The 17484-nt window shown below is 58.7% G+C and overlaps 2 protein-coding genes and 1 non-coding gene across 5 annotated transcripts; 1 reads left to right on the top strand and 2 right to left on the bottom strand.

Moving 5' to 3' along the window:
• The first annotated feature begins 1595 nt into the window (after positions 1–1595).
• On the top strand, positions 1596–1668 carry TRNAK-CUU (transfer RNA lysine (anticodon CUU)). Its single transcript has one exon. It is a non-coding gene; the product is annotated as a tRNA-Lys (tRNA).
• Positions 1669–2957: 1289 nt separating this feature from the next.
• LOC128946800 (glutathione S-transferase 2) lies at positions 2958–7239 on the bottom strand. The gene is made up of 8 exons (XM_054290770.1): positions 7159–7239; positions 6898–6973; positions 6376–6440; positions 6209–6290; positions 4770–4870; positions 4114–4209; positions 3935–4045; positions 2958–3083 (listed from the first exon to the last, which is right to left on the bottom strand). The coding sequence occupies exons 1-8, from the start codon at positions 7192–7194 to the stop codon at positions 2988–2990; spliced, it is 663 nt and encodes a 220-aa protein (XP_054146745.1). The 5' UTR covers positions 7195–7239; the 3' UTR covers positions 2958–2987.
• Positions 7240–7512: 273 nt separating this feature from the next.
• On the bottom strand, positions 7513–16731 carry AMPD2 (adenosine monophosphate deaminase 2). 3 transcript variants are annotated; one of them, XM_054290698.1, is made up of 18 exons: positions 16627–16731; positions 14807–14937; positions 13741–13871; positions 13382–13450; positions 12705–12816; positions 12420–12606; positions 12193–12334; positions 12020–12109; positions 11640–11769; positions 11343–11537; positions 11071–11202; positions 10813–10976; positions 9971–10097; positions 9715–9878; positions 9483–9603; positions 9236–9409; positions 8887–8997; positions 7513–8505 (listed from the first exon to the last, which is right to left on the bottom strand). In XM_054290698.1, exons 2-18 carry the CDS (start codon positions 14834–14836, stop codon positions 8296–8298), a joined length of 2289 nt encoding a protein of 762 aa, XP_054146673.1. In that variant the 5' UTR covers positions 14837–14937; positions 16627–16731; the 3' UTR covers positions 7513–8295. The 3 variants fall into 3 exon arrangements, with proteins under 3 accessions (XP_054146673.1, XP_054146671.1, XP_054146672.1); XM_054290696.1 differs by lacking the exon at positions 16627–16731 and adding an exon at positions 16434–16604; XM_054290697.1 differs by lacking the exons at positions 13382–13450; positions 16627–16731 and adding an exon at positions 16434–16604.
• Between the last annotated feature and the right edge of the window lie 753 nt (positions 16732–17484).

The following is a 17484-nucleotide window of genomic DNA, read 5'->3' as shown; positions in this document are numbered from 1 at the left end:
GGGCCCAAGCCAGCAAGGAGACCCCAATTAAAAACAACAGAAAAAGACAAAAAAAAAGCCCATAAAATGACCAAATCAAGATGAAACGGAGAGGACTCAACAAATGACTGCACCCCAACCCAGCTCCAACCCCAAACCAAGCCCAACTGAACCCCAATTCAATTCCAACCCAACTCCAATTCCAGCTCCCAACCCAACCCTAAGATTAACCCTACTCCAACCTCTACCCTACTCCAACCCCAACTTCAATCCAACTCCAACGCAACCAAACTCTAATCTAATTCCAAACCCAACTCCGACCCCTACTCCAGGCCCAGCTTTAATCCCACTCCAAACCCACTCCAGCCTCACTCCAATCCCACTCCAGCTCCACTCCAATTCCAGGCTTAATCCCACTCCAATCCCCACTCCAATTCCAACTTTAATCCTACTCCAAACCCACTCCAGCCTCACTCCAATCCCACACCAATCCCAGCTTTAATCCCACTCAAGCCCCACTCCCACCCTAACTCCAGTCCCACTCCAACCCCAAATTTAATCCAGCTCCACCCCCACTCCAATCCCAACTCCAATCTGTCCTAGGCTGACGTTATGATGCTTGGATCCCCATTCATGTGTTCTGTTTATGCTGCATATTATGTTCTCTGCCTTTAAGACTGGCTCTGAAGAGTGAAAGTTTTGTTTGGGTTTTCTTATCAGCCTGGTGGGACACAGAGACACTAGCTAGTGTGGCTTTGGCTTTGCTGCTTTTGCTTTTCGCTTTGCTTTCTCTGTCACTCTTGCTTCTGCCTTGCTTCTGCTTGCTTTTGCTTCTGCTCATTAGTTAGTTTAGCTAAACAGTCCAAATTTCTTCCTGGACTGTTTCTCCTTTCCTTTTTTCCACCATCCCGAACTTGCCACAGACTGGGACCTGGGAACACGAAGAGTTTGCACCTTGTGGCTGCAGCAGCTGCCCCAGCACCGGAGGGACTGAGAACAGAGCGACCACCCCTGAGAGAGACTTTCTGAATTTGTCATCTTTTTCAGAGTGGTGTCATCTGGTATTGTTCATTTTGTGTGCTGGGGGGTGCTGTGCCTGTTAAATAAACAGGTTCTTTCCACTTCTCTCCCAGTAATTCCTCCCAAGCTGGTTGTGGGGAGGGGCCGTGTGGGTTTGCTTTCTGGAGGGGCCCTCCTTTGGAAATTCTCTACCAAATTTGCCCTAAACCAGGAGAAAATCTTGGCCCCCACTGAGGTGTTGCAGTTCCTTTCTGGTGAGTGAACTTTCCAGAGGAGAATAGGGGAGCCTCTCCTGCCCATGGGGTCCTATTCCAGTGAAGAGACCACCCTGCCTGACCTTGCTACCTACAGCTTCAATTTCAGTGAGTATCTCTGCTCCTTAGTGGGGGTAGAAGCTCGAATAACAGTCTCTGCTTTGAGTTCTGTTCTTTTTCCCTCTTGCATACTAGGCTACGCAGCCCTGCAGAGCAGGAGCGATTGCGTTCTAGGCTGTAGCTCAGTGTGGCGTTGTTTTGCCGCTTTTGGAATTGGCGGCGCCACCTTGGAGGACTGGGAGAGCTCTGCCTGCCCCTCCCCTCGGCTCGGCAGTATGGCTTGCCCTGCTAGCTCAGTCGGTAGAGCTTGAGACTCTTAATCTCAGGGTCGTGGCTTCTTGCCCCACGTTGGGCGCCAAAATATTGGAATATGATCCCAATATTACCTGGGCTGGGATGGAATGTGCCTGGGCTCATCTGGCCCTTGCTGCTTCACCAGAGGCGGCAGCTGTGGTGTTTTCACCTCAGAGACACCGCTGGCTAGCTGGATGCTGCAGCTGGCACTTGGAACAAGTCCAGACAAGCAGGAACTCAGTTTACTTCTGGTGGAAAGGGTTCAGGCGATGGTGGAGAGGAAAAGGAGACGGATTCTGCCGGAGTGTTAAATCCAGAGCTTTATTCCAGGGTCACAGATCTCTGAATCTTGGTAACAGCTCCAAAAGAAACCCGACCGCATGGTCCCTGTGTCCTTTTAAGCTTGGGGGCAGGGGGAGGAAAGAGCCAGGTGGGAGGGGGGGAGTCTCAGGGGACAATGGCAGCTTGACAGGCCAATGATCCCAGGGCTAAGGGGCATCTTTTGAACTTTGCCAATCAGACCATGGCCTTGCTGCCCCACTGAGACTGACGGACAGCTCTCAGCAGGAGGATTCTGTGCCTCCCCCCGCCCGCACAGAACCCCCTTATCCCGGGAGTTCCACGACCCCCCAAACCCCATGGGGTTCCCCGAATTCCGGGAGTTCTGCGTCCCCCCCTTATTCTGGGGTGTCTGTGGCCGCCCCAAGTTCTAGGAGGGTCCCCCATAACAGGTGGTTCTGTGACGCTCCCCATCCCTGTGGCTTTGTGACCCCCTGAATTCCATGGGGTCCTCCTCATCCGAGGGGTTCTGTGACACACCCCATCCATCCCCACGGGACCACTTTATTCTGGGGGCACTGCCACCCCACAAACTCCATGGGGACCCCTTATTCTAGGGCTCAGCAGCCCCTTCAATTCCTGTCAATTCCTGTCAATTCCTTTCAATTCCTCTGCAGCCCCCTTAAATTCCTTTAGGGTTCCCCCTTTTCCTGGGGGAAGTTTTCAGCCTCCCAAACTCCATGGGAAGCCCCTTATCCTGGGGGCCATGGGTCCCTCTGTGACCACCCCCCTCAAGCTTCATTGGGGTCCCCCCTTTCAATCTCCTCAGCTGCAGGGGGGTCTCCCTTATCCTGGGGGAATAGGGACCCCACCTTGCTCCCCATAGACTCCACGGGGGTCCCCCTTATTCCAGGGGTCCTCTAGGAATGGCTCTCCCCATCCCACACCCAGGAGGGTCCCAACCCCACAAATGAGGAGTTACCCCCACTCCCCCCACAGCCCCTCAGCAGCTCAGGGAGGAGGTACAGACACAGAACAGACAAGGGGGAGCCCCCCGAGGTTTATTGGGGGTGCTTTGGGGGCGCAGAGGGGGTCAGCCCCTCACTCCTTGGTGTTGCACCACTTGGCTGTGCGCCAGAAAATCGGAGTCTTCATGAAGCGCCCCGAGCGCATGTAGGCAGAGACCTTGTCCAGGGCCTGGGGGACACATGGGGACACGTGGGGACAGGGACACACCATGGGGACAGGGGTGGGGACACCAGGGTGTTGGGGACAGGGGTGGGGACACTGGGGTCTTTCGGATGGGGACACTGGGGTGTTTGGGATAGGGATATCTGAGGTGGGGACAGGGGTGGGGACACTGGGGTGGCTGGGATGGGGACACTGGGGTGTTGTGGACAGGGATTTGGACACCACGGGGTCAGGGGTGGGGGCACTGTGGTGGCTGGTATGGGGACAGGCACACTGGGGTATTTGGGACAGGGACGGGGACACCAGGATGTTTGGGACAGGGACAGGGACACTGGGGTGTTTGGGACAAGGATGGGGACAGGCGTGTCTGGAGGGGCACAGGGACACTGGGATGTTTGGGGACAGGGATGTCTGAGATGGGGACAAGGACTCCAGGGTGTTGGGGAGAGGGATGGGACCAATGGGATATGTGAGATGGGGACAGTGGGATGGAGGGGATGGGGACAGGGACACCAGGGTTTTTGGGACAGGAATGAGAACACCAGAGGGTCAGGGATGGGGACAGAGCTGGACCCTGAGGTGTCAGGAATTGGGACAGGGACATTGGAGTGTCGGGAATGAGATGGGGACATTGGGATGTCAGTGTTGGGGACACCAGGGTTCCAGTGCTGGGTTCACAGGGGTGACAGGAATGGGATGGAGACAGAAACACCGGGGATTTTAGGACAGGGTTTGGGATGGGACAAGGACAGAGCACTGAGGTGTCAGGGATGGGGACACTGAGTGTCAGGGACGGAGGTGGGGCCGGGACACCGCGGTGGCCCCGGGTTGCCCCGGGCTGTCCCGGCCCCGCTCACCTCGAAGCGCTGCAGGAACTGCGCCAGGTTTCCCTTCAGCTCGGGGCACTCGGGCACGAACATGCGCTGCTGGTCCAGCACATCATAGGCCAGGAAGTCCACGAAGGTGAGCTGGGGGAGGGCCAGGGCGGTCAGACCCCATAGGGACTCCCCAAAACCCCCCAGCATCCCCCACCAACCTTCTGCCCTGCAAACCAGGGCCGGGAGCCCAGGAACCGCGACAGCTCCTGCAGCTTCTTGGGCAGCTGCTCCAGGAACGCCGGCTTCAACTTCTCCTGCATGGCATGAGGGGGCACAGTTTTGGGGGCTGCTCCCCCAGGCCCCCCAGAACCCAGGGACATCACCCCCAGTGCAGCCAGGACAGGGATGTGCCCCCGTGCCAGGGGTGGCTCAGTGTCCCACATGGGGGATGTCACTGATGTATTTGATGGAAAATCCTTTTGCCAGGATCTTTTCTCCTGAGAAGTTAAGAGGCCTCAGAAACAAAATGTAAACTATGGTTATCTGCTGCTGTGGGATGTGGCAGGTGCATCTTTGATTGGTCTCATGTAGTTGTTGTTAATTAATTGCCAATCACAGTCTGGCTGTCTCAGACTCTCTGGTCAGTCACAAGATTTTATTGTCCTTATTTTCTTGCCTTCTGATTAAATCCTTTCTCTTTCTTTAATGTAGATTTAATATACCATTTTCTTTTCATATAATATATATCATAAAACAGTAAATCAGCCTTCTGAAACATGGAGTCAAGATTCTCCTCTCTTCCCTTCTCCTGGGGACACTCAAATACACCCACAGGGTGGATCTGTCCCCCCCTGACACCCCCAGGGGCACTCACAAAGTCAGGGCTGTAGCAAAGCCGGGCGAAATTCATCCTCAAGTCCATCAGCTGGTTTTCCAGCACATCCACACGCTGCTTCTCCTCCTCTGTCTCACCACCTGCAGGGAGGGGAGGTGTCAGCCCATGTGAAAAATGCAGATTTTATGATTGGCTTTTCACAAATGTTAAAATGATTATTTTATGTGTTGTGTTACAAAGTTATGCTGTTTTAATTTTTTAAGTAGTGTGTTAAATATAGTTCACGTTATAACATAATGTTAAAATAGAAAAAAATCTCGTGTGTGAGATTTTTTTTAAGAAAGGAATGAGGTACTTATGGAGGGGTTTGACAGCTGGCCTGCAAACAAAACTAAGTTAATAAAAGTAACAATTGATGATTTTAAAGTGTATCCATAGCAAGAAAGAAGACAAGGCCATAAGCATGGAAACCGATAAGAAAAGATACATGAAAATTTTTGTAAGCTAGACTACGTGCCTAAGTAGATGTGTATACGTGCCTTATTGAATTTCTGTAAAACTTTTGGCAATTATATTGACGTTAATTGCTTTGCACCAATGAATATAACAAGCTATTGTGATGTAGTTAATGACTCAAGTTCACTCTTTGTTAAGAGTATATAAACTAGAGAACACGCAGAATGAAAATTTTTTCTTCTTGAGCCCTGATCACGTGTGTGTGTCACGTCCAGTCTAACAGTGACAGTACTGGCACTGAGATACCGCTCAGAGGAAACCTAAATCTTTCAGAGAAAGGGAATTTATTGCTCCCTTATCAGAAGTAACGAACTTCTTCCCACCTCGCTCAACCCTGAAGATGCTGTCAGGATTAAGAGGAAGAAGTTGACGATGACCAAGCAGAATCTTTTGTTTGAATGGAATTTATTCATCACGCATGAGGTGTATGAACTTGCAACAGGCTGTTGTTTTTAAGGGTTAATCCTCTGTTAATGTGGGTCCTTTTTCGGGTTTATATTGCCCAGAAAGAGGTACCGGGACTGTCCTTAACTCTTTGTTCTTGTTGTCTCATATTGTTCTAATCCAAATTGTCCAAATTGTTATTACTCTAATTATACTGCTATTTTTATAGTAGTAGCAATATTATATTATATATACATAATATTATATGTACTATAATATAATATTATTATATTATATTGTATGCTATTATATACTATCTCCTGTTATATACTATACTATATTATGCTATTATATTTTATAATAGTATATTACATTATTATATATTATATACTATTATATATTATTATATACTATACTATACTATACTATTATATTGTATTATACTGTATATATAATACTTTATTATCATTACACTTTTAAACTTTTAAAAAACAAGCGATTGGCGTTTTACACAGCCCACCCCCCACAAACCCCAGTGATTGAGACCCCCCCCCCGGGCCGGGGGCCCCCCCACTCACACATGTTGTGCTTGCGGGCGATGTAGCGCAGGATGGCGTTGCTCTGGGTCAGTTTGGTGTTGCCGTCGATGAGGTACGGGAGCTGCGGGTGCCGGGATGGGGGTCAGCTCGGGAGAACCCCCCCAAACCCCACACACAACCCCCGACACACACCCCCTATCACCTACGTTGGGGAAGTCGAGCCCCAGCTTCTCCTTCTCGTTGGTCCAGTCGCTCGGGTCATAGTCAGGGGCTGGGGGGGCAGAGAGATGAGGGGGGGGGGGGTCCCTCAGACCCTCTGCCCCACTCGTGGCACTCACAGTATTGGGGGGTGCGGGCACTGAGGGTGTGTCACCCCCCAGACCCTCCGCCCCACAGCAATGGGGGGATGCGGGCATTGGGAGTGTCCCGTTCCCACCCCCCAAGACCCTCTGCCCCCACTCGTGGCACTCACAGTAATGGGGGGTGCGGGCATTGGGGGTGTCCACCCCGCTCCCCGGGGCAGCCCCTGCCCCCTCCCGGGACAGACACGGGAGAACGTTGGCACTGAGAGGGATCAAGGTCCTTTCATGGCGGGGGACAAAGGTGGCAGGAGGGGTGGCGGGACACGTAGACAAGTGGGGGCGTCCCCCCCTTTCTGACTCAGCAGGATCGCGGGGCTGGGGGAGGGAGTGAGGGGATTTGGGGTCCCACCCCCCTGCCCCCCTCACCTGGGCCGGGGCGGTACTGGCGCTCCTGGTACGGGGTCTCGGTGTACTCCAGCAGCAGGCGGATGGCGTGGGCCAGCTGGGGGCACAGCACCCGCTTTTGGCACCCCAGAGACTCCCCCGGACCTCTCCCCCACACCCTGAGACCCCCAGCACCCCCACACCGCTCTGGACCCCCCGCACCCCTACATCGCTCTGAGACCCCCGGCACTCCCATAGCCGTGCCCTCCCCCGTCCCCACCGTCCTCCCTCAGTGCCACTCACCCCCCGGATGTCCCAGTAGCCCAGTGTGACCACCATGGTGACACTCGCCCGAGGTTCTGCGAGAACACGGACAGGGACGGACTGGGCGGACTGGGACGGACCGGGACGGACTGGGACGGACCGGGACAGGATCCTCCCCTGTCCCCTCCCTCTGTCGTCAGCGCTGCGGGCTCGGTGTCCGGGCGTCCCGCCAGCGCTGACGCTGCCACCGCCGCTCTCAATCCGCCCTCTGACCCTCCCACATCACCCTGGGCACCCCCAAACCCAAAGCATGAGGGCACACACAACCCCCTTCTGTGCCTCAGTTTCCCTCTGGGGCTGTGCTCCCTCCCTCCCTTCACTTCGACTCCGGTGTTTTACTTAAATATTTTTATTTTTCATGCTCGGTTAGGTTTTTCTCAAAACTTTGTTTTTTCCCAGGAATGCCGGCTCCAGATGCAGATGAGCAGCACTGGGATGGGAAACTGCAGGGACACAGGGGGCAGTGCCCCACAGGGATGGGAGAAGCCTGGTCCAGCCCGATTTGGGCCACAAACAAACATCTCCTGGGAGTCCTGGGGACAGGGACACATGGCACCTGCTCCCCTTCCCTTCATCCCTGAGGTGGTGAGGATGAAACCTTCCCCACGCCACCCCCTGCCTTCCTCCCTGTGGTGATGAGGATGGAGCATCCCCCAGCAGGCACCATCCCCCTGTGCTCTGGGCCACTGTGTCCCCGGCGACAGCAGAGACCTCAGCTCTGGGTTCCTCTGGTTGTCCCCACGGGGTGGAAGAGCAGGCTGAGAGGGCACCAGGGTTAAGGAGCATCAGGACCCAGGTGGGGCTGGGCTGGCACTCCCACACTGCCACCACAGCAGCACCCAGGACCTCGACTTGTCACTGGGAGGTAAATCCAGGACCCCCTGGCTGTGCCCTCCCCCGTGTCACCTCCTGGTGCGAGCAGGGCCCAAGCCAGCAAGGAGACCCCAATTAAAAACAACAGAAAAAGACAAAAAGAACCACCCATAAAACGACCAAACCAAGATGAAACGGAGAGGACTCAATAAACGCCGCGCCCTGCAACGGCACCGAGACAGCGGCAGGAGCGGGCAGGGGGACGGCAGCGGAGCCCTGGGGGGCTCGGGGGGGAACTGGGGGTCAGTGGGTGCCCAGGGAGATGGTGAGCACGTCCTCCTCCTGGATGGGCTCCAGCTCGGCGCTCTGCACCGCCTGCGTGATGAGGGTCAGCTCCTGGCACAGCGTCTCGAAGCGGTAGCTGACGCGGATGTCGGGCACGTTGGTGCGGCGGATGTCGTTCCCCTCCGGACCCTCCTTCAGGTAGTTGGGCCCCAGCCAGTAGCTCTTCACCTGGGGAGGGGGGACAGGACCCGGGGCTGTCCCAGTGCTCCCAGTGCTCCCAGTGCACGGGGAGGGGGAATGGGAATGGGGGAATGGCAATGGGGGAACTGGGAGTGGGAATGGGGGAACTGGGGGTGAATGGGAAATGGGAACAAGGGAATGGGCAACTGGGTGTGAATGGGAATTGGGAATGGGGGAACTGGGAGTGGGAATTGGGGAACTGGGAGTGGGAATGGGAACTGGGGATGGAGTGGGCGAATGTGGGCATTGGGGATGGGAATGGAGGCAAATGGGAAGGGGGTTGGGCAAATGGAGGAATGGGGAAACTGGGGCAAATGGGAATCAGGAGTAGGCAAACTGCAGAATGGGGAATGAGGGAATGGGCCTCACCTTGTGGGAGAAGCCGCTCATGAGGACGCTGTTGCGGGCCAGCTCACACATGTCACAGGAGCTGAGCTTCCACACCTGGGTGGCGATGCTGTACTCCTCCATCAGCGGCTCCTGGGGACAGACACCCTCAGCTCCCACCACACCACACAGACCCCTCAGGCAGGACGGGGGTCCCCACCTCCTCCCAGCCCCTCTACACCACCAGCACCCTCCAGAATCCATCAGTGCTGCCAGTGGCCCTACCTCACCACCAACCCCATCCCACTACCGGCCTCATCCCATCACCCAGCCATGCCCACCCCACAGCCCCTCTGAGGGTCACTGGCTGGTGCCCCCCACAAACGCTCACCTTGGTGAAGTGGAACTGGAGGGGATCATCAGTGGAGAGCGAGACCATGAGCCCCCGTGAGAGGTACTCGGGCAGGGGGTTGCGGTGGTAGCTCAGGAAGAGGCTGTTGTTGCTCAGCGGGGACATGGCAATGCCAATCTGGGCCAGGTAGTACAGGTACTGCAGCACAGGGGCCTGTGGGGCACAGCAGGGTAAGGGGGGGTCCCACCACACCCCCAGCCCCCCCAGACACCCCGTCCCCGCTCACCTTGCGCAGCAACAACCCGTGGGAGATGTTCTCTGACACCATGAACCCCGACACGAGGTGGTGGATGGGACCGGCCTCACCACAGTGCGGGCGCAGAACGAAGGTGTGGAAGCCCCTCTTCCTGCAAGGGGTGTTTTTCTGTCAGCATCACCCTGTGACCTCCCCAGAGCCTCTTGAGGGGCACGGGTTCCAGGCCAGGAATGGGGGAATTGGGGATGTGCCATGTCCTTACCGCCGGAGGTGGTTGAGCACTGTCATGTTGGCATACATGTAGTACAGGTAGTAGGAGTAGGGTGGGTTGTCCTCCTCCACCCAGTTGCCTGGCAAAGGGCTATCCAGGTTGAAGATGTGATGCTCTGGTTTGGATTCATCATCCACGCTGTCAAAGCCATCCACCTGCAGGACAGACAGCCCCAGGGTGGGATGCCACCCCTCGCTCCAGCTGGGTTTGGGCTGGGGTGTCCCCAGGAGCAGGACTCAGCACTCACGTGCTCCAGGAAGAGGTGCAGCTCTGGGTGCTGGGCTGGGTGGATTGTGGCCTCGTAGAGCGGCAGGAAGATATTCTCCAGCATCTCCTGGAAGTTGGCCAGCTGCTTCTTCGTCCGGTAGATGTCACTGCAGGGAATGGACCCCACTCAGAGCCGGCTTTCCCCATTCCCCACCCCAGCCAGCAGTGGGGTGTTGCAGTGGGATGTAACAGCCTGTCTCAGTCATCCCGGTTCTTTCCCCAGGTGTGCCAACAACCTCTCCCTTCCCCTCCCTTGCCCCTGCTGAGTGCTGTCCATCAATCCTGGCATTCCAGCAAGGGCATGGTGTGATTGGTGAAGTTCAAAAGATGCCTTTCAACCCTGGGGACATTGGGCCATCCAGGTGTAATTTGGCCCCTGAGACTTTACCCCCTTACCTGGTTGGTGGGATCCCTACCCCTTCCCTCCCCCTCTCTCTGGGGTTAAAAGACACAGAAACCACGGGGTTCAGTGGTTCTGTTGGGGCTGTTGCTGCATTCAGAGGCCTGTGGGCCAGAATAAAGCTCTGGATCCAAACCCTCCATCAGAACTGACTCCTTTTCCTTCACTTCGCCTTGAAGCTTTTCCACCAGAGGCAAACCTGAGTTCCTGCATGCCTGGACTTGTCCCCAGTGCCCAGCTGCAGCATCCAGCCAGCCAAAAGTGTCTCTGAGGTGAAACCACCACAGCTGCCACCCTTGGTCAAGCAAGGGCCAGATGAGCCCAGGCACGTTCCATCTGGCAATATTGGTATTTAATTCCAATAGTGGGGTGGCCTGCATCCCCCCAACCCAAGTGAGGGTTCCTGTGCCCCCTTCACTCACAAGAGCCGGGGCACCTGCACGAGCCAGCGCACGTTGTTGGAGTGCACGCGGTGGCTGACGGCCCAGCGGGCCAGCTTGTCCCACTCATCCCGCGAGCGCCCGTAGATGGACAGGCGCAGCTCCGCGTTCTGGTACTTGCTCTCCTCCAGGTCTGCCATCACCTCCTGATGGGAAGGGACAAGCGACAACTGTCACTGCTTGGCCACTGGGAAGGGGACATGAGTTGTATCGCCACCACGAGGAGGGGAGGTGGCCCACCTTGATGATGTGGGCAAAGTACTTCCCCGAGACGCGGTTGTCCGTCTTGATGAAGATCTCCCGCAGGATGGACTCCCCGATGGGGTTGTACTTGGCGTTGAACTTGTCGAAGCGGTGGAAGGTGTTCCGGTCCTAAACGTGGGACAGGTGTGACCTGAGAGTCCTCATCACCCACCCCAACCCCCACCAACCCCCCATCTCCTGGGAAAACCCCCTGGAGAAGAACCAAGGATGGGATTTGCTCATCCCCAGGGTTTGGGAGCCTCCCGTACCGCATGGACATCCAGTGTGTCCACGCTCAGGTCGTAGGCTGTGAGGTTCATCGTCTCAAACACCTCCTTGAGCGTCTGCTCCTTCCCCTTCTCCACATGGACAATTTCATCCAGGTGCTTCTTCATCGCCCGCTTGATGAAGCGCAAGAGATGCTTCTGGTTCATGCAGGACGAGGCATGGATGTGGGTGTCCACCTGCACCAGGGAGGTGATGCTCAGCCCTGAGACCCTCCCAGAGCTCCCCAGTCCAGCCAGGAACCCCCCAAAACCTGGGACTAGCTCAGGATCCCCAGGTACCTTGCGGATGTTGTAGAAGTCACGGTGAGGCACCTTCTTCTGGGCCGCCAACTCCTTCATCTCATTGAGCAGCACATGCATCTGGAACTTGTTGCTCAGGTACTGAAGCCGGCGGTAGCAGAAGGATTTGCTGCCCAAAACAGGGAAGAGGAGCTCAGTTTGGGGGTGAGGAAGCAGAACATCCAGCCCCAAAAGGCTGGTGCCCCCACACATATGGGAACATAGACTCTTGGACACAGGTGAGGGTGGACGTGGGAGCTGCACCAGCACTGTGTGCCAGAGTCACTGCCACGTCCTTGGGGCTGTGCCTGGGTCCTGTCACACCCCCAACATGGGATCCCCCCCAGGGTGGGACCCTCCCATGGGACCCTTCCCCTTACATGGGCCCATTGATGATCAAAGCCATGAGGAAATTCATGTCGGCGATGAACTCCTGCAGGTCGGGGTATGGCAGGTCCAGCTCCGTGCTCCTGGTGGGGGACACACGTGAGAGACAGCTCCCCCAAAAAACTCCTCACCCCAATGAGCAGGATCCTCCCCTCACAAAACTCACTTGTCAGTGATGTCCTGCTTGGTGTAGACGTGCACAACACCATCCACCATCTTCAGCCCGAAGCCAAGATCCGCAGGCATGTTCTTGGGGTCCCACTTCTCATACGGGTGCTGCTCAGCAAACGGGGGGTGCACGGGGGCATCTGCAGTCAGGAGACACCCAGCATCACCCCAAAAGCTCCTGCAGCACCCCAGCTCTGCACTGAGACCCTCCCACAGCGTGCTCACCAGCAGCCACGGGGGTCTCGGGCACCTCCTCGTAGCCTCGGGTCTCCAGGGGCTTCTCAGAGAGCTCCTGCAGGTACCGGGCCGTGGTCTTGCAGAAGCTCTGCAGGGACAGCCCCATGTACTTCTCCCTCACAAACAGCGCCTTCACCACGCTCTTGGCTGCATCCAGCAGGTCGGTGAAGGGCACCTGGAGAGGGGACACCAAACAAAAAACCACCCCCCAAGCTGGGGTTGGCAGCCTGGAGACCCTTGCCTGGTTTCCAGGGGGGTCAGGAGGAGGCTCACCCCACACTTCTCCTCCCCAGAGATGGTGACCCGCTGGAATTCTCGCTCCAGCAGCGCCTCCCGCTCCTTGGGGACATGGTCCACCAGGCTGTCATTCTGCTCCTTGAAGAGCCTGTGGGGACAGATGTGGCCAGTGGGACAGTGACAGGTCTGCCCCATTCCCATGTATGCCAACAGCAGCATGAGCCCCACCCCAGGGACTGCGTCCAGCCCTGGGGTGGCAGGACGGTGACGCTGTCCCCAGGGATGCCACCACGAGGTTGTGGCAGCTGTGCCACCCGTGTCCTTTTTGGTGGTGGCATTGTCCCCCTTCCCAAAACACATCCCTCAGCCCTGATGAGCACAATGAAAAGTGGGAGTGGGGAGGAGGAAGGGCACAAAGAACAAAAAAAACTCACGACAGAGACAGCTCCCAAGCGGAGACAGGAGGGAGGGGACACACAGCGTCAGACCCCCCATCCAGGGGATGACAGGGCCAGGACAGGGGTCCTGTGCCAGCAGCAGAGCTGGGACCCCCAGCTCACCCCAACCCCCCTCCCCAGGTGCATTCAGTGTCGGTGAGAGTGGCTGGGAGGGACCTCTTGGCTCCATGCTTGGGTGTGCTGGGTCAGACGGGGCCAGGCGGGTCCCCGATCCCCCCCGTGGCCCCGGCCGGTGACACCGGGCCGGACACTCACTGTAAGTCCGCAGCACTGTCAATTTTCAGGAAGTCCTGTTTGGCTCTGAGCAAAATGTCGGGCTCAAGTCTGGGGACAAGGAGGCGGCGGTGGAGGGGGGGGACAGCCGGGGGGACGAGGGGGAGAGAAATGGGGGGGGGCCGGGGAGAGAAAACACCCCGTTAATGCCAAAACAACAGAAACCAGACAGAAACCAGCCAAAAACTCACTGCAAAGGGGACACCAAGTGCGACACCCAGGGGAGAGGGCACACAGAGCTGGCACAGAGACAGCCTCTTGGGGCGGGGAGGTGGCCTGGCCCCGTGCAGGGCTCCCTTCCAGCCATTTGGGGTGCACACAGGGGAACTCCCCAGGCTTACTTGACGTCCTGGCTGATCTGGCGCTCCAGGCGCTGGCGCCGCTCCTCCAGCTGCTCGATGGGGCTCTCCTCGGGGAACTCGTAGGGAGCCGTGCGCATCTCGTTCTCAGCCAGCGAGCGGCAAAACAGCTCCTGCAGAGCAGCCCTGCCGTGAGCTGGGTACAGCCCCAGCCCTGCTGTGAGCTGGGTACAGCCCCAGCCCTGCCATGAGCCCAGAGCATCCCTGAGCTGTGCCCAGAGCCCTGAGCTATGCCCAGAGTAGCCTTGTTGTGAGCTGAGCCCAGAGGAGCCCTAAACTGAGCCCAGAGCATCCCTGAGCCAAGCTCAAAGCAGCCCTGAGCTGAGCCCTGAGCAACCCTGACATGAACTGTGTCCAGAGCATCCCTGAGCTGAGCCCAGAGCATCCGTGTCATGGGCTAGGTGCAGCCTCAGTCCTGCCATGAGCTGTGCCCAGAGCAGCCCTGAGCTGTGCCCAGAGCAGCACTGAGCTGTGCCCAGAGCAGCCCTGCTGTGAGCTGTGCCCAGAGCAGCCCTGAGCTGTGCCCAGAGCAGCACTGAGCTGTGCCCAGAGCAGCCCTGCCATGAGCTGTGCCCAGAGCAGCCCTGAGCTGTGCCCAGAGCAGCCCTGCTGTGAGCTGTGCCCAGAGCAGCACTGAGCTGCGGCCAAAACAGTCCTGAGTTGTGTCCAGAGCAGCCCTGACATGAGCTGAGCCCTGAGCATCCATGTCATGGGCTAGGTGCAGCCTCAGCCCTGCCATGGACTGTGTCCAGAGCAGCCCTGCCACAAGCTGGGTGCAGCCTCAGCTCTGCCATGAGCCCAGAGCATTCCTGAGCTGAGCCCAGAGCAGCCCTGACATGAGCTGGGTGCAGCCTCAGCCCTGCCTCAACCCCTGGGTTGGCAGAGAAAGGCTCACAGGGATTCCCACACTCAGAGCTGAACAAGTGGGAAGGAAGGAGGGTTTGGGGAGGATAGGAGTGGAGGAAGGATGGAGGGGAGACCCGCCCCCCCACTCCCCCAACACAGGCTCACCCCCCCGGACCTGGCAAGCTGTGTGCCCCGCACCCACCTCAGCGATCTCCTTGTATTTGCCATCCATGGACGTGCGCAGATCCACCGGGAAATGCTTCAGGCTGTGGGGGTTCCCGGGCAGGGACCAGGCTGACTGCAGGGGCCGGGCCCCTGGCCCCCCCCGCAGCTCTGCAGGGAGTGGGACAACATCAGCTGGGGGGTCTGGACCCCCACCTGGCCAGGAAGGGGTTAATCAGCCCCCCCTCCCCACCATGGAACTGGGATGCTGTTCCCAATGGGGATGATGGGGAAACTGAGGCAGCTGAAGGGGAAGAGGGCCCCCCCTCCTCTCATCCCCCTGGGGCACTGGGGGGGCTGCTGGCTCCACTGGGGGCTGTGAGAAAGCAATAGTGAATGAATGAGGGGCTCAGGGCTGGGCTGCAGGACCCCCATGGCATGGGGGGCACAACACTGGGGTCCCTGCCAGGGCCACCTCCCTGTCCTCCATCCCTTCCCATCCCATCCCACCCCATCCCATCACAGAGGGCACATGCCCACACTGGGGTAGGGGAGGCGACATCATCCCCCCTCCAAACCCACCCCATTGCCCCCCACCCCCTGATCCCACCAGCACTAAGCCATGGGGGATGCCCAGTGCCACCCCAATGCCAACACCCTCCTCTGCAACCCCAAACCCACCACAGACCTGCCTGGGGGCACTGGAAATCAGCTCCTACTGGTTAAACTGGGTCCACCAGTAAGAGCCCCTCCACCCAGCACAGCTGGGGGAAGATCCACGTCCCCTGATCCCCAAATCACCCTTTTGCTCCCTGCATCACCCCAATGGGAATGGAGGCTGTGTCACCCAGGGCAGGGATGGCACTGGTGTCATCAGATGTGCTGGTGGTGCCTCCCCTGGGGCACACAGGGTGCCCTGTGCCCCCGGGACACAGCCTGTGCTGCCCACGTGTGACAGGTGGCAGCTCTGGTGGCACTCCAAGATCCCCCCAACACGGGTGCCAGACAGATGACAACCCCAAGGTGCCACCTCGCCCACTCGTGCCACCATCCAGAACACCCTGTGCCACCCACCCAGGACAAACGCGGCTCCCCAGAGCCGGGAGCAGCCCCGGTGACGCCCCTAGACCCCCCAGGTGACAACCCCGTAGTGCCACCTCACCCCGGTGATGTCACCACACTCACCCTGTGTCACCACCACCATTTGCCATCCACCCAGAACACACGTGTGCCACCCACGTGTGGGAGCAGCCCCGGCGGCACCCTGAGACCCTCTCCCAACAGTGCCAACCACAAAGTGCCACCTTGCCCACCCCGTGCCACCACTGCCCCCCACCCCGCGCCACCCGAGATCGCCCCCGCGGAGCCCCCCCAAACCGGGTCCGCCCCCCCTCCTTCCTCCTCCTCCTCTGCTCTCACTGCGCCACCGAGGCGCTGCGCTGGCGGCAGGGGACACGCAGGGCCCCCCCCGCCGCTGCCACCCCTCCGGGTGCCGGGACACGCTGGTGGCTCCCCCCTCCCCAAAATAAACCCTCAGAGCAACACGGCGGCATTACCCCCCCAACAAATGATCCCCCCTACTCGCAGCATCGCCCCCCCACCCCGGGCCGTGAGCTGGCTGTCCCCTGGTGTCCCCTCGGGGTGCTTGGGGGGGGGGGGGGTCTCACCTGCGGGGCTGGGGGTCTGCAGGCTACCCCGCTTCTTGAAGGAGCACTTGGCCGGGGGGGCAGAGGACATGGCGGCTCCAGGGGGGCCGGGGAGGAGCGGAGGGGCTGATGCTGGCGGTGATGATGGTGATGGTGGTGATGATGGTGATGGGGGCGGGGGGTGAATGACGGGGGGCGCCCGGGGGACTCTTACGGCGGCGGGGCCGCAGCGGCCGCTCCCTCCCCTGGTTGATGATTGATGCAGGAACCCGGGAATGGACCAAAGTCCCCGGCGGGGCCCGGCCGGAAACCGGCACGAGGAAGAGGATGGGGCGGGCGGAGGATGTGGCGAGGAGGAGGAGGAGGAAGGAGGTGGCTGCGGCGCTGGAGGGTTGGGGGGGCGCAGACCCGGGATGGGGCTGTGACAGCGCTGGGCCAGCCGTGACCCCCCCACGGACAAACGTGACACCCCCGGCGGAGCGCCCTGTACCCGTGTGGGGTCAGCCGTGACCCCCAGACAGCCGTGACACCCCGGGACAGACGTGTGCACCCCGGGACAGCCCCCCCAGGCGGCTCTGTGGGACCCCCGGGACAGCCCAAGCCCCTCCTCGGGGACAGTCGTTACCCCCCGGTTCAGCCCTAACGTCCCCCCCGAGCGGGCATCGCATCGCACCCCCGCGAGAGATGGGATGGGACCCCCCCAAAGCGACAGCGATGCTTCCAAAATAGGGTTAACTCCCCCCCGATGTGGACATTATGCCCCCCCAATATGGACACTGCTCCCCCACCCCGAACAGGCATTGCTCCCCAAAAACACAGGGTGGTGTTCTTCCCCGTCCAGAGCCCGGCCCCATCCCAGTGTGAATCCCTGTGCCCCCCACAGCTGGCACCGTCATCCCCGGGATGGGCCCCCCCCTCCTCAGGGCTGGCACTGCACCCCCAGCACAGACCGTCACCCCCCCGTTAAACACTGTACCCCAAAGGCACGGGGTACCTCCGAAATGGGGCAATGACGATCCCCCCTCCGCAGGGCTGGCGCTGCACCCCCTAAACAGACCCTCACCCCCCCGTT

This window comes from Melozone crissalis, unplaced genomic scaffold (genome assembly GCF_028551555.1).
Source record: "Melozone crissalis strain CALT ecotype California unplaced genomic scaffold, PUWL_Pcris_2 ptg000086l_1, whole genome shotgun sequence".
In the NCBI taxonomy this organism is placed as follows: Eukaryota; Metazoa; Chordata; class Aves; order Passeriformes; family Passerellidae; genus Melozone; species Melozone crissalis.
Note: the sequence above shows the minus strand (reverse complement) of the source record. Positions and strands in the feature narration are given on the sequence as shown.

Bases quoted from the DNA above. Each gene is read 5' to 3' on its own strand.
- AMPD2 (XM_054290696.1), bottom strand. From the start codon at position 16,503: ATGTCCTCTGCCCCCCCGGCCAAGTGCTCCTTCAAGAAGCGGGGTAGC. The intron at 14,938-16,433 runs GTGAGACCCCCC...CACTCCCTGCAG, and splicing joins GCAGACCCCCAGCCCCGCAG to AGCTGCGGGGGGGGCCAGGG. The intron at 11,538-11,639 runs GTACCTGGGGAT...TCCCTGGTGCAG, and splicing joins ACTTCTACAACATCCGCAAG to GTGGACACCCACATCCATGC.
- LOC128946800 (XM_054290770.1), bottom strand. From the start codon at position 7,194: ATGGTGGTCACACTGGGCTACTGGGACATCCGGGGG. The intron at 4,210-4,769 runs GTGAGTGCCCCT...CATGCCATGCAG, and splicing joins TTTGCTACAGCCCTGACTTT to GAGAAGTTGAAGCCGGCGTT. The intron at 3,084-3,934 runs GTGAGCGGGGCC...TGTGTCCCCCAG, and splicing joins AGTTCCTGCAGCGCTTCGAG to GCCCTGGACAAGGTCTCTGC.